The sequence below is a fragment of the Pan troglodytes genome, chromosome X (genome assembly GCF_028858775.2).
Source record: "Pan troglodytes isolate AG18354 chromosome X, NHGRI_mPanTro3-v2.0_pri, whole genome shotgun sequence".
In the NCBI taxonomy this organism is placed as follows: domain Eukaryota; kingdom Metazoa; phylum Chordata; class Mammalia; order Primates; family Hominidae; genus Pan; species Pan troglodytes.
The window spans coordinates 32,070,298-32,094,955 of NC_072421.2; the positions used below are offsets into that span (position 1 = coordinate 32,070,298).

The window sequence follows — 24,658 nt, forward strand, 5'->3', positions numbered from 1 at the left end:
TGACCAAGTGAGTCCAATGAAACATAGAAGTAAAGTAAGATCAGCATTGCAGAGTGTTCACTAGATGTGCTGAGAGCAATTTCAGTGGAGGGCAGAAGCCTCAGAAGTAGGCATAGCTGAGGAGTGAGTGGAAGAAGGAGTAGGTATTTCAAGTGAAAATTAAATGTTCAATTTTCTTTTTCTGAGAAGGAAAAGAGGAAGACACGACAGGAGGACAGAGAGGATAACAAGATAAAGGGATAAGAAGTTCTTTTTAGCATAGGAATGATTTGAACCTAGAGTGAAAGACGGAAGCTAGCAGTAGGGTAACCAACCATCTTGGTTTGTCCAGCATTGAGTTTTTCAGGATGAGAGACTTTCGATGTTAAAACCAGAATAGTTTCAGGAAAATTGGACCGTCTCAGGAAAACGAGGAAAGTTGGTCACCCTAGATATATGTTACGACCTTGACAGAAGGTGGAGATAATTGTTGGAACAAGGTCTGTAAAATAAGGAAATGGATCTTTTTTTTTTTTTTTTTTTTTTTTTTTTTTTTTTTTTTGAGACGGAGTCTCGCTCTGTCGCCCAGGCTGGAGTGCAGTGGCGCGATCTCGGCTCACTGCAAGCTCCGCCTCCCAGGTTCACGCCATTCTCCTGCCTCAACCTCCCGAGTAGCTGGGACTACAGGCGCCCGCCACCAAGCCCAGCTAATTTTTTGTATTTTTAGTAGAGACGGGGTTTCACCGTGTTAGCCAGGATGGTCTCGATCTCCCAACCTCGTGATCTGCCCGCCTTGGCCTCCCAAAGTGCTGGGATTACAGGCGTGAGCCACCACGCCCGGCCGGAAATGGATCTTAAAGGTCTCATCAAACTTAAAAACTTAAGGCACTAAAAACTTAAAAAGTCCAAGGCACTATTTGATGATATAATTCCATTGTTAAAACTGGACAGTAAATAATTCAAAGCTAAGGAGCATCCATTGTGAGAGACCACGTGTTTGCCCATCGAGTTGTTGCCAAGGACTTAGATCCACCACAGCTGCACAGTTCATTTCTTAAATATGAGTCATTGAAGATTAAAATGAGGCTAAAGAAAAGACAAAGAAAGTTCTGTTATTACAAAGACATAAGCACCATTATTTTCACATTGTTGCCTGAAATTAAGAAAAGAAAGTGGATGGAAGAGAGGGTTAAGTGATTGTATCTTTAGAATTTCAAAAGATTCAGATTAAATACAAAAGGATAAAACTCCCACAAAAAGAGAGAAATAGTTGGTTCAAGGAGGTCAGAGGTTAAAGGAAATGGCAATAATTCTTATTATGTGGGAAAAACTATAAATAACAATATGTAATTTTAAACATGGTTATATGTAAGATCCTCTTTAATTTAGTCACTTAACAAACTTCAAGCAACTACTATGTATCAGACACTGTTCTACTAGGCAATGAACATCTGTGGTCTTTGTAGCATGGAGCTTAAAACAAATGGCTTTATGTAGTAAAAAAAGCAATGTAGAATCTGCATTAAAATAATAGAAAGTCAATTTTTCAGTATCTAATAACTCACCATAAACTGCATGTTGCAGTATAATTTATTGCATTTTAAAAGAAAGGAAAATGAAGACTTTTTTTTTAAAAAAAGACAAACAAGAATATTTAATGTCAAGAGCCTTGATTTTGATAAGTGTCTTGTCTCCCAAAAAGGCCTGTTTGAAGGAGGTTTGAGAAAATATATACTCATATATACTGATTTTGTCATATAAATTTTGGTTAATATTTTAAACCAGAGAAGTCAGTTCCTTTATGTGATGATAGAAAAGGTATCAGATATAGATATTTTCTCCCATGTACATACAGAATACGTATTTACAATATTCAGATGTTAGCATTCAGATGTTAAGATTAATTACTTCCTGAATCCCTTGAACAGATAAAATTATCTTTGTTAAAACACATCCTCTTCCCCATACCTTTCTTTTCACCTTTCCAAGACAGCCAGACCCAAGGGTCCAAAATAGTGATATGAGAGAATTAGAAGCAATACTAAAGACGTAGAGCACCTCTATGAAAATAAAACATGCAATTTAGAAAATGTTAGGAATACTACACAGATGTTTGTCCTTTAGCTTCTTAAGGTTCACAAAATAAACTTATATGAAGTATGCTACTACACTATTATAGCAATGATAATCTCAAGATAAATCTATTTATTATGAAGGTTGAATTATCTGGTAGATTGCACTTAAAACACCATAGGTACTGGCCAACCGGGTGACTGATTGTTGACTCACTAATTTGTTCATTCAAAAAGTATTTATTTTGAACCTATTATGTACAAAGTTAGGAAAGATATAGAGACTTAATCTTTGTCATTAAGGAGCCAATAGTTTGATTGAGTAGGTATATTTGTGGTGTATACTTTTATATTATGAATGTTTCATCCATGCAAATTGAGATACAGATAAGTTAGGGTTTACCTAAGGCCATCAGTTAATTACACACTTTGAATCTAAATCTTGCAATTCTAAAGTGAAGCTGAAAGTGAGTGATAACAAAACATAAAATCTCCCTGACTCAGAATAATTTGGAAGCCACATAAGTGGAAAATCCTAATGGCCATGGAAGAAATCAGAAACTTAAAAAATTCCTGAAAGTAATAGAGAAGAACCAAGTTATTGATTATTATTTATTTATTTATTTATTTATTTTTGAGACGGAGTCTCGCTCTGTCACCCAGTCTGGAGTGCAGTGGCACGATCTCGGCTTACTGCAACCTCTGCCTCCTGGGTTCAAGTGATTCTCCTGCCTCAGCCTCCTGACTAGATGGGACTACAGGCACGCGCCACCACTCCCTGCTAATTTTTTGTATTTTAAGTAGAGACGGGGTTTCACTATGTTGGGCAAGCTGGTCTCAAACTCCCGACCTCAGGTGATCCGTTTGCCTCGGCCTCGCAAAGTGCTGGGATTACAAGTGTGAGCCACCACACCTGGCCACTGATTATTTTTTTTCTGTCCCTCTTGCTTCCTGCTTATATTATAAAAATATCTAAATAATGCCATAAATAGAAGTAGCTCAGAACCACGTATGGAGGGGATGAAAGGTGAGATATTGATTTGCTTCATGAGAGGAACAAGATGAGAACTCTGGGCATAGGTAATGACATGACAGGGAGAAAAGCTATCTTGCTTTCTCCTGGGGACAGTGGATTTAGGATCATATTACTATGGATGTGAGTAAAAGCCCGTGCTTTTCAAAACACAGATGTCTTTCAATCATGTACAGCTTGCCTGGCGCTGAATTTTACCTATATTCATATTGAAATGGTAAATTTGTGTTTTTCAGAATAAAATCTGATGGAATGACTAGAAATACTACCCATATTTGTAAGCAGAACTTCCTAGAATCATCCTGGGAGGCAGGCTGAAGTGGTGAAAAGAGCACTGTTCTGAGTGGCAGAAGCCTTGGGCTTCAAGCCTGGGCTGGGCCAGAACCTGGCTGCAGTGATCCAGAAAAGGTGATAAACTCTTCCTGCTCCTCTGTGTCCTCATTTGTAAAATGTGGGCATTTGCTAAAACCTCATCTAAGTTCTAACATCCAGTTCTCATATACTATAATCAATTTGTTAAGATCATTAATCGGCCACAGGCCTGCTCTATGGTGGCAGTTTGAGAGTCTCTGCTAAGCATCGTTATTATCGATGCTTAAAAACCATAGCCATAGCTTGGCATATAGTAAATGCTCAGTAAACATTGTTGACTAAGATACAGAACACCCAGTTAGAACACTAGAGTGTGTTATATGAAGGCCAAGTTGATTTAGATGCAAAACAGGCTTGCAGGGGAAAGCCTGGACTCATGAATCATAAGTGAAAAAATTAACGCTGTAAATTGGGAAAAATGGACAGATCTTATTCTAGGTCTACTCATGTTCCAGATCCAAAGCTGAGCGTCACTGCTGAGTTACTGGGTGGAATTTCCTCAAGAAGTGGTCCCATTAGCATTGCCTTCTTCAACCTAGTGATTTCTTAAAGGAGATTTTCATGTCCAAACACTCAGAAGTTCCATGGTTTGAACTGCTGCTTGGGGCTTTTTCTGTAGTCTGCAGGATTAGGTAGGAGATGAGAGGACACTAGACAGACTCTGAAATGTAGGATGATCCAACAGTTCTGTTCATTCAACAAATGGATACCGAGCAGGCATAGAACAAGATGTTAACAGTCATATCTGTAACTTGATCTGTATTTACTAGTTTTGCCATCCTACGTCATCATTCTTGTTCCTGTGTTATTTCTACCTTATCTTTATGTCTCCTGTATTGTTTCTATGTCTGACAAGAAAGTTGCTGAATATATTCTGTCACCAAAAGGACCTTCTTTATTTAAAGAGCCACCATATTTATTGAGTCTCAAACACATAAGAATATTTTACCAAATGCTCACTTCGGGACAAGCAATGCTCAGTTAACTTAAAAGCGAGGTCTTGGAAAAGGGCAAGCAATCCAGAATGTACATGGCAGGGTGGCAAGAATATTGCCCCCAGTAATCTAAAGCAAATTCATAGGGGTTCATGGAAGAAAAAAATTTGAAGAAAGAGGCAATGGAGCAAACAACAGAAAGAGAGGTTTCCCTTAATAGTCATTTGAGACAGCTAGTATTACAGAAGTTATGAACATGGGTATCTGGGCTATAAAGAAAAGGCCATAATCATCTTTTCTTATTGAGATAAGAACACTTAATATGAACTTTACCCTGTTAACACATTTTTTTTTTTTTTTGAGACGGAGTCTCGCTCTGTCGCCCAGGCTGGAGTGCAGTGGTGCGCGATCTCGGCTCACTGCAAGCTCCGTCTCCCAGGTTCACGCCATTCTCCTGCCTCAGCCTCCCGAGTAGCTGGGACTACAGGTGCCTGCTACCATGCCCGGCTAATTTTTTCGTTGTTTGTATTTTTAGTAGAGATGGGGTTTCACCGTATTAGCCAGGATAGGCTTGATCTCCGGACCTCGGTTAACACATTTTTAAGTGCACAAATCAGTATTGTTAACTATAGGCACAATGTTATGCAGCAGATCTCTAGAACTTTTTCATCTTGCATAACTGAAACTTTATATGCATTGAGCAACAACTCCCCCTTACAATGTCTGGCAACCATTTTTCTACTCTCTGCTTCTATGAGTTTGACTAAATAATCATCTAAATAAGATGACAAAAAGCTCCGCCTTATTTTCACTCCACTTCTGAATAAAAGTGAAGATAAGGGATTGAAGTATCAGATACATCCATTCATTGTTTCAGATAGTCAACAACATGAACAACAATATTAATTTATAAATGAGATTGAATAAATTTGATGTAAAATTGAAAAGTAAATGAACATATTTCAGGCCTGAAATTATGTTTTTTTAAAAAATCTAATTGTAGTCAATGAAAAAACATTTTTGAGTGTATAAGGGGAAAATGTGTTTAACAAACTCTGTGTTGAGATTTATTTTTCTGGAAGTCTTTGAAAACAAAAATTGTATTCTCTGAGATCAAGGGCACGGGCTAGAATAGTCCAGCCTGCTTGCAGGTCTGTGATACTATGGAGGAATAGTTTAGTGCGCACACAGCATCTTGAACAGCTGTTTGACTCTTAATTCTAAGGCTGGGCTGCTTCCAACAATCACTGGGGAAGTTACTTCCTACTGACAATAATGTTGTTAAGTTCTGAGCTGACCTTGAGAGATCACTGGTGAAAACTCAATCTGTTCCCGTGGCCATTTAGGGAATTAGGTCTTAGGTCATTGAGCCTAAACTTTAAGATTTGGAAATTACTTCTGAAATGTTAGTAAAAAATGAATGGATTATTAGGAAACCCTGTGACAAATTAATTTGTGTATGTTCTCAAGATACTGAGCCAAAATTTGAGATTGTCAAGTATAAGTGGTAAATAATATCTGAATCATACCCTTTGTGTCTGTCTATCAACATAATCCAAAAATGGAACCCTGGTTCATTCTAAGCACATACACTCAAACGTGATCATTCCCAAGTCTTTCTCAGATGGCAACATCATTATTTTATTTGTTCAAGCCATTGACCTCAGAATTATCCTTGACTCTTTGCTTCCTCTCAAACTCCACATTCTATCTATCTTAAGTTCTATCAATTCTACCCTCCAAATATATCTTGGATCAAATAATTATTCACCATACCTATCATTTCCACTCTAGTCCAAGTAATCATTTCCTTCTGAGATGACTCCACCACCCTCCTTTTCTGTGTCTTCAGTTTCGCTCTTTTTATAGTCAATTCTCCATAGCAGCAAGAGTCAACTTCTAAATACATAAATCAGATCACATCATCCCTGCTGAGAGCCTTCCAGTGATGTTTCCTTACTTCCAGTGATGTCTCTTTACTCACAGAATAAAATCCACCTCCAAACTATGGCCTGCAAGACCATTCATTATCTGGCCTTTCCCTCTTTCTAGACCCTATCACTGTCTACTGATCTTATTTCCCTTGAGATACACAGCTCATCTTGCTATTTCTACAACACTCTAAACCTGTTCTTACCATTGGGCTTTTGAATTTGGTGCTTCTTCTGCCTAGAATCCTCTTCATTCAAGGTTTTTGCATGGTTTACTCACTCACACAGGTTTTGTTTGTTTGTTTTTTTGAGACAGGGTCTCACTCTGCCACCCAGGCTAGAGTGCAGTGGCACAATCTTGGTTCACTTCAACCTCCGCCTCCCAAGTTCAAACGATTCTGGTACCTCAGCCTCCTGGGTAGCTGGGACTACAGGCACGTGTCACCACGCCCAGCTAATTTTTGGTAGAGACGTAGTTTCACTATGTTGGCCAGGCTGGTTTCGAACTCTTGACGTCCAGGGATCTGCCTGTTTCAGCCGCCCAAAGTGCTGGGATTACAGGCATGAGCCACTGCACCCGGCCTCACACAAGTCTTTACCCCAAAATAACCTCCTCACATAGGCCAGTACTCCTCAATCTTTCTCCATTCATGCTTTGTTTATTTTCTCTTCATAGCACTTACTACCCAACATCATTTCATATATTAATTTATGGGTTTACTATGTATTTCTGTCACTAAAATCTAAACATCCATAGGGGCAGAGACTCATTTTGTTCACTAACATATGCTTAACATAGAGTAGGCTCTTCATAAATAAAGTTCTTGAAAGAATCAATAAATTCTAGGAGTCTGAGTTATGGTATAATTTTTCCTAAAATAATGTTTTTGGGGGACAAAAGGAAGAGCACAGAAAAAGATCAAGGGGATCATTTGTAATTAAATGAATAATGTGTGTAAAAGTGCTTTGTAAAGGCAAAACACTATGCAGATACTGTTTTAAAGAGTATTTGTCAGGACATCAAAATATTTTGACAAAGTGAGAGAGAAGACTCTGGTAGAGAAGTCAGTTTGTAAATTATTCACATCTCATCTTGTTACAGTCATTAAAGCAAAGCAGCAATTCCTAGATGACTCAGTTCTTCAGTTTTGATGATAAAGCTAGTTTTCAGAAGACTTAGACTTAGTTTTCAGAAGACTCAAATGCCTAGAAATGCAGTTCTAAAAATAATTTTTAAGTCATTTCTATTCAGCATCCCTAAATATGACTGCATAGGATATCAAACTTATACAAAAATGATGAAGAATAGATCAAAAAGACGTCTATTTCCTCCAACACGGCTAAAAAGACACCTTAGAGTAGATATAACTAACAGTCAAGTGGTTTAGAAACTCTAAGAGGCCAGGTCATTGAATGTTAGAATGAATCACTCTGGCCGGGCGCGGTGGCTCACACCTGTAATCCCAGCACTTTGGGAGGCCAAGGCGGGTGGATCACGAGGTCAGGAGATCGAGACCATCCTGGCTAACACGGTGAAACCCCGTCTCTACTAAAAATACAAAAAATTAGCCGGGTGTGGTGGTGGGTGCCTGTGGTCCCAGCTGAGGCAGGAGAAGGAGAATGGCGTGAACCCAGGAGGTGGAGCTTGCGGTGAGCCGAGATTGCACCGCTGCACTCCAGCCTGGGCCGCAGAGCGAGACACCATCTCAAAAAAAAAAAAAAAAAAGAAAAAATAAATAAAAAGAAAAGAAAAAAGAATGCATCACTCTATCGCAACTTTTGGTTGTTTTTCAGAGGTGATAGGGAACAACGCATTTTTCTTAACACAGAGCTGACTTAAATCTTAACATTCACAAATGACATCCAAAGATATTTTCTCTTTCTGTAAAAAGAAAACACAGAAAACTCATCAAGCTAACATACATACTAAAATGTATCCCACGTAAGCAGGTCAGCATTGATAACAGAATGAGCCTAAATAAATGTATAATCTACAACATGATTTCAGGATAATTTTATTGAATTTCTCAGCCTGTCTCTCACTTTGTGGTGACTTCTGAAGAAATCGAACATGCATAATATATGACCTGACAAATGAACAAGTAAACTACTTTATTCAAGCCTTTTCATTTGTCAACAGCATCCAAGCAATAATGGCTTTCTGTCCACTCTTTTAATAATGTATGTATTGATTACTTCCATCTAAATCTTAACCAGAAAATCTCGGGAAGCTTTGAAGGTATCCTTAATGATCTCTAGGGAAGGGATTATAGAGATTTTTTTTAATTGAAAGATGAAAACCTAGTGACAAACAATTTCATTAGTAAAAAGGCAAACAAAAAGTCATTACCTACACTGTTGTTACAATCAAGATCTAATCTCCATTTGGATTTGGGGTAGGAGGAAGGGAGTTGAATAAGCTGATGTTTTATTGCAGTTTTCCTTAGAAATTCCCCACTATGATTTGCTCCTTTAAAACTCTCTCTAGGTTAATCACAGAAGTAGACAAGTAATAAATATCACTTTAGTGACTGCTCAAGTAAAACAAAGGAAGTCAGTTTTTAAAATATATCTGGACCAGAATAACACCCACTAATTGAAAACGAGTCAGTCTAGTGAGGCAAGTAATGAGGAACCGTAAAAGCCAGGATAATGTATTCAAAAGACATAAAAATTGGTCAGTTTATATTTGCTAAGGCATATTTGAGCTTTAATTATTTATAACACTTCACCGCATCTGGAGCATTATTTTATTAATTAGTCTTGAGAGCCATTCAGTTGCAGTTGTTATGCTGCCCAGCTGGTTTGGGGAGCACAGATCTACTCCCATGGGTGTGAAAATTGCTTTGAGGAGTGAGACTATGGTCCCCAAATATGTCTGTGGAGTATCTTGGAATTTTACCTACAGAAGAACCATATATCTCTCCATGACAGCGATTGATATTGACTGTATATTTTCTCTACAAGAAAAGAGTACAAGATATGTAATATTTTGCTACAAAATATTATCACTAATCTGAAATGGTATACAAAGAAAAACACAAATTACCTGTTTTGTAAACATCCTGATTTATAGAAAATGAAAGTGAAAATGAACAACATTTGATTCTAGTTTCAACTATTGACATTTTAATGGGATTTGTATCCCCATAAAAAGCATCAGCAAAGGATATTGATAATTTAGAATAGAGAGTAAGCAGATGACTTTTTAAAAAAGTGGCACTCTAAATACTTGCGGAATAAGTTTACAGTTACAGTGACCCATCTTGATACCAAGGATTCTATATAAACAACAATTAAATCAAGAAACCCATAAAGAGCAATACAATGTACAATTCTGGAAACATGGCAAAGTAAAACAAAAGTCCACAAATATAAGATCTGTCAACTATTAGATCTTGATGGAATTTTGTACTGATTCTGTTCTTTTTCTCTTTTTCTAATTGAGTTCAGGAGATCTGATACGCAGATCCAGTTTCAAGGATTTTCCATTGTTCTTTTGCCAATAGGCTCCAAGAGCATCACTAACTAGACAGTCCATATATGAAAGGGCTACCACATACATGTGACAAAACTTTGAGTCAAACAGGCTACTAAACTGTTCTCTCATCAGCACTCAGGAGCGATGATGTTGTTTGAGGAAGGAGAGTGTTTTGTGTCAAGAATTTTTCTTAAAGATACCAAGAGAAGCTTGAAAAAGCATTGCGCCAAACTACAAGTAAAAACTGTATGTCGTATGTTTATTGCAGCACTATTCACAATAGCAAAGGTGTGGAACCAACCCAAATGCCCATCAATGATATACTGGATTAAGAAAATGTGGCACATGTACACCATGGAATACTGTGAAGCCATAAAAAAGGATGAGATCATGTCCTTTGCAGGGACATGGATGAAGCTGGAAACCATCATTCTCAGCAAACTAACAGAGGAACCGAAAACCAAACACTGCATGGTCTCACTCATAAGTGGGAGATAAACAATGAAAACATATGGACACAGGGAGGGGAACATCACACACTGGGGCCTGTCAGGGGGTGGGGGGCTAGGGGAGGGATAGCATTAGGAGAAATACCTAATGTAGATGACGGGTTGATGGGTGTGGCAAACCACCATGGCACATGTATACCTATGTAACAAACCTGCACTTTCTGCACATGTATCCCAGAATGTAAAGTACAATAATAAAAAAAACCTGTGCATCAAAGTAGCTCTACACACTTTACAAAAAGATGCTTAATTAGAAATAAACAGAAAACTCCTGTAAATAAGAAGGGAATACCACTCTATTCTTTCTTTCCCTGCTCTTGGTCTCAACAGCCTTCCTTTATCTAACCAGTGTCTACTGTATACTAGGCACTTTGGAATGTGCTGAGTAGAAAAATGACAGCTTTCCCCCTCCCAAAAATCTTCTTGAAGGACATGGTTTAGCAAGAGTGGTCGACATTTATCAAATAGTAACACATGTACGTGATGACAAACAACGCTATGTTATAGAAAAGTAGACAATTTTAGAAGTGTGTAAAGAAAGATCTGGTCAAATGTAGACAACAGGGAAAAGTTTGCACAATGTCCGAGCCAAGATGTAAAGGATTATTAGATGATAACCAGGATATTATGAGTGGGTGGGTGTAGGTAAAAGGGTTTGAGACAGAGGACCAACATATTTAAAGCCCCACATAAGAGGGACACGCAGAATTGGAAAAAGCAAATGGAGGCAGTATGGCTGGTGTCCAAACAGCAAGGGAAGAGCATCTAGGAAAGAGGAGGCTGAGGCCAGACAAGCCAGATAGTGCCTTGTCACTCTTGTTGAGGATTTTGGTCTTTTTCCAAGAGCACTGAGAAGACTACTATAGTGTTAAGATAAGGACTGATATAATTGGATTTATGTTTTTTACACAGATTATTCTGACTGAAATGTAGAGATTGCATTGTAGGGTGGCAAGAGTAGATGCAGAAAGGTTAGGAGAAATGGTCTTTTATAATTATGATGATAACAATAGTAGACAGTCAAAAACAATTTTGAAGGTAAATTGGCCAGGTGCGGTGGCTCACGCCTGTAATCCCAGCACTTTGGGAGGCCAAGACAGGCAGATCACGAGGTCAAGAGATCGAGACCATCTGGCCAACACGGTGAAACCCTGTCTCTACTAAAAATACAAAAATTAGGTGGGCATGGTGGCGCTTGCCTGTAGTCCCAGCTACTCGGGAGGCTGAGGCAGGAGAATTGCTTGAACCAGGAGGCGGAGGTTGCAGTGAGCCAAGATTGTGCCATTGCACTCCAGCCTGGTGACAGAGCAAGACCCCGTCTCAAAAAAAAAAAAAAAAAATGACCCAGTGATGTCTTGGTAGTGGAAGGCTGAAGGCTGGTCATCCGGAAAAGGTACTGTACCAGTCAACTACGTTGTTGTCTGGTATGAGAAAATATTTAGTTAGAGTCTTGGAATATTTAGCTAGAGTTTTGGAGTTTTGTAGATTGCAGCAACAAAAAGATAAAGAAGCAAAGGGTTTCAGACTTTTGAAAACAAGTTATTAAAATTTAGATGATTGAATCTAAGTTGTATTTGGAAGGAGGTAAATATGGAAGGGCAGAGGAACTAATGTATAAAACACAGAGTAATCAATGGGCTGGAAGTCCTGTGAAATTCACGAAAGGTTAACAGGTAGCTATCTGAGCAAGCACACTAACCAAGTGGGGACGGATTAACTTCATTCTGGTGAGTATCACTCATAACTCTAGCATCACCATCTCCCCAAGTCATGTTCTTTGTCATGAGATTCCTGAGTAAGGACTGCGTTAAGTACAGACATTTTACCACTCTTAACAAGCAACCAAAACTAATAACCAGGAATAGTGAAGCAGTATTTATAACAAAATACTGGCTGGAAGAAACCACAGCAATTATTTGGACCAATTTCCTCATATTACAGTTGAAGAACAAAATAGCAATCAGAATCCATCTTATGAAGAAATATGACTAGAATCTCAGTCTCCTGACTCCTAGTGCACATGTCCAGTGATTCATTTTCTTTGGTTTCTGGAACTAGCATAAAATTCATCTTTTGTAGAAATTCTGTCTCATTTCACTATATCGCATAATACATTTTTTAAAAAAGGCCCATCCTTCTCAATGAGTGCTTTTCTATATGTACACCAGAGTGTTTTGGCTGTTTATTCAAAGTCAGAACATTTAAAACACATAGCACCATTACATTTCACCCTACCACAAAAGCTAATTTAATATTCAGAAATATATGAAGGCAAATGGCTAAAGGAGAAACTGGCAGTTTCCCTGGCATTTTTTTTTTTTTTTTGCAAAGATCCCTGGGTCTTCTTTCATGTTCTCTTCCCTTTTTATAATTTCCTATATCCTCTTCTCCAGAATAATATAAACCCTTGACCTTTCCTCAAGATGCCACCTTTGGCTGTATCTCCACAGAGATCTTTCCTTTACATGCTCAACATACAAAAGTGGTACCATTTTATCAAGTTTTTATTATTTGGTAGTAATTTGTTTGGTTTGCTATTCATTTCTGTTCTTGTATCTTTTATTCTCATTTCCAAAACACTTATCAGTATCCACTCTACACCAGACACTTTACTAGACTCTAGGGTCTTGGAGGTGAACAAGACAAAATCTCTGCCTTTTTCACTCAGAGCTTAGTAGAGAAGATAGAAATGTAAGTAAAAATAAAACAAACAAACAAAGAAATAATTGGTCATCGTTGGAGGATGCTAGTGAACAAGTTGTTATTATAAAAATTGGTAAAATTGAAACGTATTTTGCTTGTTCAGTATGAAAGGTATACTGAGTACCAAAATAGGAGACAAGTGCAAAACACTTTTTTCATAGACCTACCCCAGTGAATAAATGAAGAAGGAATGGTAGAGATAGGCAATTATCACACTGGAACCCCTAGCCACTGATCATGAACAGCTATTAAACATCACACAAAAAGAGAAAACCAGGCATTATATACCACCTCCTGATGATGGAAGAATACAAGAACACCTGTGAAGCAGTCTTGCCAAAAAAAGCCAAACCCAAATACAATCAAACTATAGAACTGCACTGTTCAATCGGTAGCTACTGGCAACATCTGGCTACTGAGTATTTGGAATGTAATGAGCCTGAATTGAGATGTGCTGTAAATGTACATTTTTTCTATTGATTGCATGTTGAAATGACAATAAGAATTGTACTACAGTTGCATGACATATAACGATGAAAAGAAACAGGGTGAAAGATACAGGGAAACTATGCTATTTTAGAAACTTACTGTGAATCTGTAATTACTTCCAAATAAAAAGTAATAAAAAGACCAACTAACCAAAGTAAGGTGTGGGTCTGATTTCAATTTTTATTTAAACCAAAACCAGAAAAAGTTTAAAAAATGCATAATATGTATGAGAAAAATGGAAATTGAATATGGACTGGATATTTGATATGATGAAATTATTGATATTTCAAAAGCATTATAGTAGCAAGGTGATTACCTTAAAAGAGTGAATCCTATCTTTTAACCTTTTGAAATATTAACAATAAAATAACACATGCCTGATATTTGTTTTAAAACAATCTGGGAAGAGCTATAGAATAAATAAGATCTCACGTGATTTGATAATTGTTGATGTCTTGATGAGTACATGAGTTTTATTATAGCATTCTGTCTACTTTTGTATATGTTCAATATTTTTCATCGTGAAAAGCTTTTTTTTATATAGCCAAAAGAGATGGACGATTTCTTAAAGGGTATTATTAACACAAATGTGTTTGACATTTACAATATAATGGCTTAGATTATTTATAATTGACCCTTGGGTGAGAAGAGTAAAAAAGATTTCTATTCAACTTAATTTCAAACAAAATTAATTTTAAAATAGTCACTGGATTACTATGTGCTTAACATGTGCAAGGCACGAGGCTTAAAAATGTCCTACCCTATGTACATCGTTCTGCTTCTGAACTGCTGGAAAGTCGCCTCCAATAGGTGCCTGCCGGCTTAATTCATCATCTTTCAGCTGTAGCCACACCAGAAGTTCCTGTAGAGAAAGGTGCAGACGCTTCCACTGGTCAGAACTGGCTTCCAAATGGGACCTGAAAAAGAACAGCAGCATACTATGTCAGAAGATCTAGAAGTATAATTGATGATTCTAACAATTCCATTAAAAAAGTACAATAAACCTATTGTGAACTACAAAGCAGTCTTGAATTAAAATCTGGCTACTTACTTTTGAGAGCCACAAAACAGGGGATAGTTTGATGGCAATTTTGAGAAAAGGCAGTGTTTAACCATATGTTTATTTCCACATGCAGAATGCTGAGACTTTTGGCATGAAATATACACTGGAATCTATTGCTTTTCCATACTGTTGTAGTCAACGATTCTTAATATTTCTGGTAGAAAAAATTGGATGCAGTGACTAATGAAAAACACTTCATTTTCATGTGACTCATGCTAGTACTGGAATTCTTTTTGCCTTGAGAAATGGAAAGGTCTCTCCCCACATTTTGACTTTTCCATTTCTACACCCTAGGCAGCCTTTTCCATTGAGTTCTTCCATCTGGCGTCTGTTCCTTTCTGCTCCTCTTCCCAAATGCGTCTCCTTTCCCCCTACCCTTCTTTATTTGTGTGCACCTGGGATTTGTCTTCACCAAGTTTCAACATTTTCTGCTTTGTTTCCTTTGTGTAAAAAGTACTAAGACAACAACTCACATGGAAGAGTAAAATCAGACATTTATCTGAAAGCTTCCCCCGAACATGAATAATTTAGGCAGGAGACTGAGTGCTTTACCGTCAACTGTATTTAGAACACGTTAATCCTTAGAGGCCATTTAAGAATACACAAATGAATGATCTATGCTATAAAATCCACATTTCACTTGAAGATGAGAAGCTAAATTAATAAAATAAATCATCATCCAGAAAACAAAGAGGAAACGCAGAGTGTTAGCAAAGCTTTATCTTCAGGTAAATTAGAAATTATGCTCAATCACTCAGCTATTATCAGCAATTACTAATTAATTCATAATAACGCTACCTATAACATAAATATAATAAAGACTTTAATGCTGCAAAGATTGAAATGTAAAGCAAAGCAACCAGGTGGAGCAACATTTCCCTTAGCCATTTGGTAACTTAGCTTGACATTACAAATACAATTCTCCTTTTGGCCTTAGTCAAACAGAATCACCAAAGAATACTTATCTACTGAAATTAAATTGTTCCAAACTTTCTGAAGGATAATTTGACAATACATAAAAGTCTTTAAAATGTGCAAAGACAATGACCCACAGGCTTAAATTCAAGGATATTATACTAACAAAGAAACTGGAAAAAGATACAAAGATATAGGTGGAAAAATGTTATAAATAGCGTCATTTATGATTGATAAAACAAAATAGAAACAACTTAAATATTCAATACGAGGGAATTGCTTGAGAAATGCAAAACCCCAACCTACTGATTGTTTTCAAATGTAATGAAACTTGTATATGCTTTAAATTTAGAAATTAATGAAATTTATATATGAATTTAATTAAATAGCTCTTAATTTAAAAGGGAATTATTACATATATAATGGTGCATTCATACAGTAAAATCCTATGCAAGGTTCAATATGATGACATAGCCAAATATTTATGGATATGGAAAAGGTCATCATCCCAGTTACTAAGTGAGAAAACAGGTTACAAAACAAATAATTTTTTTGAATTTTTCTAAAACATATGTGTATGTGTATGTATTTGTATGCACATGCTTGACTAGGAAAAAATTGTGTAATGACAACCAGGTTATCCCTCAGAGGTAGATTTACAGGTGATTTATTTCTTAATCTTTATACTTTTCCAAATTGTCAAGATTTTCTTTCTATAATTGCAATATAAACAATATGTCCAGGAAAAATGAAGGCATTTCCATCAAATAAGATAAATTAAATTGTTCCAGACTCTAAGGGTATTATTTCCCAAGAACTGAATCGTGAAATACCATAAATGTCATGAATTGAATATAACAGTGCATGCAGATTGCATACAATTAGAGGTCAGTTCTTTTATGTTTCTGTACCATCCTTTCAGTTACCACTTTTCCATGATAAGCCTAAGCGACAATTCCCCAGGCAAGATTTTAGCTGTTTAATAGCATGTAATGTGTAATGGTTAAACGAATTCCTTGGGGTGTCTGGAATTCACAGCTTGGTCCCTTTGAGAGTGAAAAGAGGCTGTCAAGCAGGACATATTGAAAGGTAGGTGGAGAGAGGTAGGGCTCAGACATGGAAAAGCAGCAAATGGTAGAAAAGACACTGATTAAATAAATATTTATTGACTGCCCCTAAGTCTCTAGGATACATTGGGGAGTAGGGAGAGAGGAAGGGAAGAGAGAATATAACGATGACTAACGTTTGGCCTCTGTCTGCCTGGTAGAGGAAACAAAATATCCTTGTGGCAGAGAGGTCTAGAGGAGGATATAGTGAAGGGCAGGCTGCCTACGTTAAGACCTCAAGCTGCGGCTTTGTTTATGTAAGGAAGTGCTAAAATTCCAGTTCTAGGTTAAATGGTGCTGACTCATTATTAGTGGGTCAATGAACCCCTTTAGGTCCCCTAAGAGAGAGCAAAATAACTGAGACCTAGGGAATTCAGTTCTTTTTTTTTTTTTTTTTTTTGGTGAGACAGAGTCTTGATCTATCACCCAGGCTGGAGTGCAATGGCATGATCTTGGCTCACTGCACCTCCACCTCCCGGGTTCAAGCAATTCTCCTGCATCAGCCTCCCAAGTGGCTGGGATTACAGGCGCCCACCACCGCACCCAGCTAATTTTTGGTATTTTTAGTAGAGATGGGGTTTCGCCATGCTGGCCAGGCTGGTCTTGAACTCTTGACCTCAGGTGATCCACCTGCCTCAGCCTCCCAAAGTGTTGGGAGTAGAGGCGTAAGCTACCACACCCAGCCGGGAATTCAGTTCTAAAGGATCTAAGAGAAACTTAATAGCATGAAATAGGGAAGTTGTTAGAAGCCAGGGACAGAGGACAGTCAAGAGAGCTAATACAGCAGCAGAAGACGGACCTGGAACCTCAAAAGATGAAAAGCTCTCACATATCTGGGTAAGGGGACTTTCTTTAATTTTTTTCTAAGCTGTGGTGTTGGATAAAATTTCAGAATGTTTGATCATCTTAACTACATATTAAATGGCTTCATTTTTTTCCTCTCCTAAAGCTCAAGAGTGAAAGGAAAAATGTGATAGGAGGACAAAAACTGAAGCAAAAAACTTACAAAGGACAGAGAACACTGAGTAAGAACTGAAGAGGTGAAAGGCAGCCAGAGAATGAATTAAAACAGCATATACAAATGTATTCAACCTAAAGCTCTGGGTCTCAAACTCTAGTGTGTATAAGAAACATTTGAGTAGCTTGTTTAAAATCGAGATTGCTAGGTGCCACCTCCAGACTTTCTATAATTCTATCAACAATCTCTGCTTTTAACAAGAACCTTCACAATTCCACAGGTAAGCTCCAGAACCATTCTTTGATAAAGCATTTATTAAAGCATTTCTGATATGCCCCAAACATTACTTCTTGGTCTCCACAGGGCAAAGGTGGCATTTGTCAGTGACTTGATTTTGAAGATCTAAATGTAAGGAACATTGGGAGCTCAAAACATTTTCTTTGACCATGTTAAGCCCGTGAAATGTTTTCAAGTCACATTTCTAATACATTTATCGGAAGCAGTTGCCCTATTTTTATTTTCATGAGTGTATATACCAGATATTTTGAAATGATTAACCTATGTTTGCATGTGGAATATCTCCTCCTGAAAATGTTTCTTTGTATTTGTAATGACTTTTTTTTCTGGTTATATCATACATAGGCTGTTGGGGCTGGAAGGAACCTGAGAGATTATAGTTCAACCTTCTTGTTTTGCATATGTAGAAATCAAGATTGCAAAGGTATAAAACAGCTGCTGAAAAACATAACTTGAGCTGTCCTATTTAGATATGGGAAATAGAAATTACAAACCTTTGTAAGATGAGAAAATCCTTAAACCTTAGTGGTTTTAACCAAATGTTTTTGATCTCTGAACAAAAAGGCTTGTTGCTGTTAAATTAAATTAAATTGGGCCTAAAGCTGACTCTGTACATAGCAAACTGCAACCCAGCTTGGCATGTAAGCAATATGCAACTTAAGAGTACATTCTTGTAACAAATAGCTGAGCCTCAGCCAATCCCAGCAGTCAAGTTTCAGCTAATCACAGGCTGTAAACTGATCAGCTCATGTCCATATAAGGCAAATGCCTATTTACACTATGCCCAAGTAAGGCAAATTCTAAGCTGTAACCAGTCAAGCTGTTTCTGTATGTCACTTCCTTTTTCTATCTATAAATACTGCCTGCCCACCTTGCTGGGTGGAGCTTTCTGAACTTCTAATTCTGAGTACTGTCTGATTCATGAATTGTTTTTTGCTCAAATAAACTCTGCAAAACGGAATTTGTCTAAAGTTTGTCTTTTAACATTGCTAATTGTCAAATATATTCTGCTTACTCCTACCCACTCAACGGAAAATAAAAGAGGTGGTTCAAAGGGGCATACTTAGCTTCTATCTATGTCTATTAATCTTTATTAGTGAAGACAAGAGCTTAGGGGTTACTACCGTTTAACAAGGCAAGTGCTAATCTCTAAAAAGCTGATAATTTCCACAATTTGTAAGGTTTAGGTAAAACGCAGAGCCTTTAGATGTGTTGGAGTATATTGCTTGGTCTTTAAGGAACTCCTCAGTGTCAGGACGCTAAGAATTATAGGGGCTGATAAAGTGATTGTTATTTCTCTAGACACAGATATTTCAACTGTGATTTGGTTAATGCCTAGTTTGAAATCCTTAATAAAACTTTACTTTGAAAGGCATGCATTCTTAAAGTGAAATGTGTTATATTGAATTCATTTTTCACTTTGACTTCCTTTATAAAACTAATGATATATCCCTATAAATCTTTAGTACCCTCATGTAATAAAATAGCACTTAAACATGCAGAAAGAAAAGGTAGGAATGCAGAAATAATAAAGAACCACAATACTGCCATAAAAACAGACACAAAGACCCATGGAAAAGACTAGAGAACCCAAAAACGAATCCACACACCTACAGTTAACTCATTTTTGACAAAGGTGCCAAGAACATACAGTGGGGAAAAGACAGTCTCTTCAACAAATGGTGCGGAAAAACTGGATATCCATAAGCAGAATGAATCTAAACCCCTATCTCTCACCATATACAAAAATCAAATCAAAGTGGATTAAAGACTTAAATGTAAGACCTCAAACCATGAAACTACTACAAGAGAACACTGAGAAAAATCTCCAGGGTGTCATCAACAGATGAATAATTTGAGTTTGTACTTCAGAAACAAAAAAATTAAAGAAGCACAGAATTAAAATGGGAGCTATCTCTTTAAATAGAGAGAATCCCAAAGAGAAGTCAACATTTTTTTTTTTCTAGACAGGTCTTGAACTCCAACATCCAAACATAATTAACATTCTAAAAGAGAGAGAAAGAAGGTCAGAGATATTCAATGTCCAAGTTGCAGTTTTCTCTCAAAGGTAGACCCCACCTCTTTTTGCCCTTCTTTTGTTCTCCATTATACAAAGACACTAACTATTCTAACCTCTAATAGCAAGCACTCCCCAATAGATTTATGGCTTCTACAGACTATATAATGTCAGTGTCCTTGCCTCTTAATGTTCACAATTGTATAAATGTGAATATTTTATATAACATTTACAAATTTTTCTGCCAAATATAAAAATCTCACATAATGTAAATTCTGCTGAAATTATGTTGACAACATATTATGTGATTTTCATAGTTAATAGTATATACAATGATCTGGAAAAATAATCTAGTAGTAGACTAAACTGAAATCTTCATATATATTTCTTATGTAAAAAAATTGACTTGACCACTTCTCAAGTTATTAATATTCTAAAATTAAAAATGCAAGGATTGTGGATATGGAAGTTTAGAATGAAAAACACTTTCTTTGACTAATTACCATCTTAATATTGGATAACATCATTAGTAACTGTGTGTGTATGCATGTGTGTGTACATTTAAGTAAATAATTTTCTCTTTTTCTCCCACTTAAAGCAGTTAATGTTTTTGTTTTGTTTGATGGAACTTAAATTATCACTGACTACTTACTTTTCTTCCTTATACCTCTTGGCCAACATGTGATGTAATAATGCATGTGGAATGATAGCATATAATTTTCTTGAATTAAATTATGAGATAGGATTATACAATTTCAATTAAATTTCTTTTCTCTCAAAGACATCTTAATTACTTTATATAATGCCCTTTAAATCAATCAGTTCTATTTTAATTAAGAAAACCAAGGTAGAAAAATTAAACAATTTTCCAGGTTCATAAAGTGTGATTGCAGAACTAAAAGAATAAAATTGTACGATTGCAAGAGAACTGGAAGAGACTGTCCATATTTCTGGTCAAACTCTTCATTTCAGTGAAGGAGAAAATTGAAGTCTGAAGCAGTTAAGTGACTTGATCAAGATTATATGCTAAGACAGTTAGTGACAGAACAGAACAGAAGGGAAACTGGGTTGCCCAGCTGCTGGCCCATGTCTTTCTACTCTACCATACTCACATATTTCGAGTTTGAAATTTTTGTATTCACATAAGTTAGCTGGAGGCAGTAAGCATAGCCCTATAAAGCAACTCTTGAACACTTGAAGAAACATGTTATCAAGTGTAAATTAAATAGTATTGGGAAGACCTAGTGAGGAAACAGCCAGAAAAGAAAAGATTTGTTATGGAATATGAATCAAAATTTGGAGAATAAGAGGAAAGAGAATGGTGCAAGTGTGAGAACCAGCAAGGGTACATACTCATATGGGAGAGTGAGGAAATTGTTGGAGAGTAGGAATGGGGTTAGAAAATAGAATCTATTGATTCTCTTGGCTCAGAGAATCTATGTTGGGGAGTAACAGAATGATGCTTGGTGAGAAAGGAACTGGAGGCAGACAAAGAACAGAGAAGGGAAGGGGTTAGCAAGGACTTATTAGGCACAGTTGGCAGAGAGAGAAAGGTCTACTAGATTCTAATGATTAAATATAACTTCATCAGAGCAGTGATTTTTTTTGGTATGTTTTATTCATGGTTGCATCCTCCGTGCCCAGAAGAGTGCCTAGTACATAGTAGGCATTCATTAAATATTTGTTGAATGAACAAATAAATGAATGAGGGAGATATGGAGACCTACAAGATTGAAGCTTTGAACAAAAGAGTAATATGATATAAACAGCGTCCAAGGTAGAATATTCTTGCAAATGTATCAATATGGCATAACATGATGACTTAAATAAGAATCTTAATCACAGGAAGAGAAAAGATGTATGGCAGAAGAAAAATAAATGGAAGGAAAACGATACAATATGGACTTGTATTTGGAAGCACAAGGATACCTCTTATGAGCCAATGGAATACAAAGGGAAACTTCAAAATCATTTGGATTTAAATTCAATTTTGTTTCTTTAAAAATGGACACCTGGGAAATAAAGCATTAATGGTTTTATTTTTTTGAAATATAAGAGCAGTTTCAGAATCGCTCACGAAACAATGGACCAACTGTAATTTTTTATAGTATGTTATAACTTGGGCAAACACAGGACTATTTTTCCAGTATATCATTGAAACTATTTTTTAATTGTGGCAACTTTTCATTTTAAAATAACCCCCATGGAAGAAGTGACAAGATTCATAATGCAGGTTTATCAGTGCCACTAATGGTTCTATATCTAACTCTTCCAGTGTTATTCTATCCTATTTCATAATCATCCCTAATTACTGCCTATACTGTACTTCTCTCAATTGAACCCTGCCATTTGCTGTAGATTGATCAATACCCTAATTTCAATCAAGTGTCAGGAAATAAGCTAAATTGCTTTGATGTGGAGAATTACTTCTTTGCTTTTTATGAGTGCTTATAACATATCCTGTATTATTACATAGGCCTATATAAAAGCCAAAACCATTGATCTGAATATTTAAATTCTAGACCTGGCAGCACCTTAGATAAGCTAACTGTTTTCTACCTGATTAATGACAGCAAGAATTAAACTGCGGTAGCTGACATGGGAAACTGCTGAGAATGAAGAGTCCATATTTTGGCTGACATGCTATTTGCCACTTTCAATTCTCCTTTTATTTTATCAAGTTCACGTGAGGGAGAGAAAAGGCACTAAGTGATACTCGGAACAATTATAGCACTTTTCTTTTTCTTTTGTGCAGAAAAGAATAACTTAACTTTACCTGCCAATATTTTTTCCATCTCACATTTTCATTCTTTTTTAATGACGAAGGTTATCAAAGTGGCCTACGTCATCACACATACTGACCTCTCTTAAGAGTTTAAGCTGTAGAAAGCTAATAGAGCCTCCCTATCTTTGAAAATGCTATTGCCATTGTTGCTCCCAGTGTACCACCACCAAGTTGATACAAAATTCATATACAAAATAGGGAGATAAGGAACAATGTCTGGGAAGCCAGGGTGCAAACTTGTGAAAAACAAAACAAAACAAAACCTTATACATAAAAATAAACCTGTTCTACTCCTAGCAATCTACTTCTCATAAAAACAAATCCTTTTCTACTCCTAGAAAAAATCTACTCTCTATTTCATCCTTTCAATTAGTATGCATTTCTTTGTAGAAGTTTCCTTCTTTCTTTATATGCTACGGTATCATATGGTGGTTAAAAGTTCAGACTCTGAAGTCAGACTCCCTGATTTCTTTTTCTTTTACTTTTTTCTTTTTTTTTTTTTTGAGACAGAGTCTCACTCTGTCCCCTAGGCTGGAGTGAAGTGGTGCGATCTCGGCTCACTGCAACCTCCACCTCCCGGGTTCAAGCGATTCTCCTGCCTCAGCCTCCTGAGTAGCTGGGACTACAGGCGCATGCCACCATGCCCAGCTAATTTTTGTATTTTTGGTAGAGACGGGATTTCACCACGTTGGCCAGGATGGTCTCGATCTCTTGACCTCGTGATCCACCTGCCTCGGCCTCCCAAAGTGCTGGGATTACAGGCGTGAGCCACTACGCCTGGCCCAGACTCCCTGTTTTCATCTTGTATCTTCCACTTGCTAAGTGACCCTAAGGAAATTATTTAGCCTCTCTGTGCCTCACTTTCTTCAAATGTAAAAAGAATTCAATAATAAAATCTACCTCTTAGGGTTGCTGAGAGCATTAAACCGGTCAATGAATGGAAAGTGCTTATGGCATTGCGTGGTATGTAGGTACGTCATGTAAATATTAGTTGCTATCATTATTTCATACTTGATGCAGACATTTACAATAGTGCTTCTGAATTAATAAAAACGCAGATTTTCCTCCTTATAGAAGTATATATGTTAAAATTTTGGACAAGTTAGAAGAACTATAAAGAAGAAAAAAAATCTCCCTTCTGTAATCTTTCTACCTAGAGGTAGTAACCACTCCCGTCATTTAGTGTATACTCCCATAACTATTATTAAGTCCATTTGGACATCTTCTACCTCCCTTCATTATCACTTTTTCTCTAGACACAGAAGAAAGCACAAAATATTTTTAATAAAGAGAAATGAATTAAGAAAGGCAACTGCTTAGAAAGCAGGAAGGCTGGCTTTCATTCCCCGCCCTTGCTAGATCATTTAAGTTACAATGGGCGTTTTACTTACTATCTCTATCCTTTTGTTCCTCCACGGAACTATTGCAAAACTGGTATAACAAGAACTTCCCTCTGCCCTTTTTACAAAGATGCTATGATGCATCCATTAACTAACTTCTTCAAAGAAAGCTGGCACATAGAAGGGGGCAAAATATAAAGTATGTGAGTATACTACAACTAAAAGCTTAGTTTACAGAGGATGTGTTTTAACAAAATCTGAGAGGAAGCAAAAGACAGGAAGTTGCTATAGTCTCTCTTTAACTGTAGGAGCTATCTCCTCTAAACTGTTAATTATAATGTGTTACAGGTTTTATATTATATAATTATAATGTGTTATAAAGGGGTTTAAAGACTGTCCTCTGGTATGCATTTAGACTAATGCCAAAAATAATTCCATAATACATATCCGTTAATTTTTTATCACTTTTTGTATAACCCTGTGATATGCCAAGAGAGAAATTTATGAAATTAGAATAGCTGCACTCCTCATTTAAATTCACTCTAATGTCTTAATATGCATGTCTCCTATGTTTATAAAACATTACCACTTTAATCTAATCTGAATCCTCAAGTATCATCTCCATACCAAGCAAATAAATGATTCATTTATTCAAAATAAAGTGAATCATTCT

At 36.7% G+C, this 24,658-nt stretch overlaps 1 protein-coding gene across 15 annotated transcripts in view; it reads right to left on the bottom strand.

The window, feature by feature from the left end:
• Nucleotides 1-24,658, bottom strand: part of DMD (dystrophin) — a 2,616,526-nt gene that overhangs the window by 367,414 nt on the left and 2,224,454 nt on the right. For all 15 annotated transcript variants that reach the window (XM_063804906.1, XM_063804905.1, XM_063804907.1 and 12 more), the window contains one exon: nt 14,265-14,421. In XM_063804906.1, the coding sequence (XP_063660976.1) occupies nt 14,265-14,421 (157 nt within the window). The remainder of the gene's footprint in view (nt 1-14,264; nt 14,422-24,658) is intronic.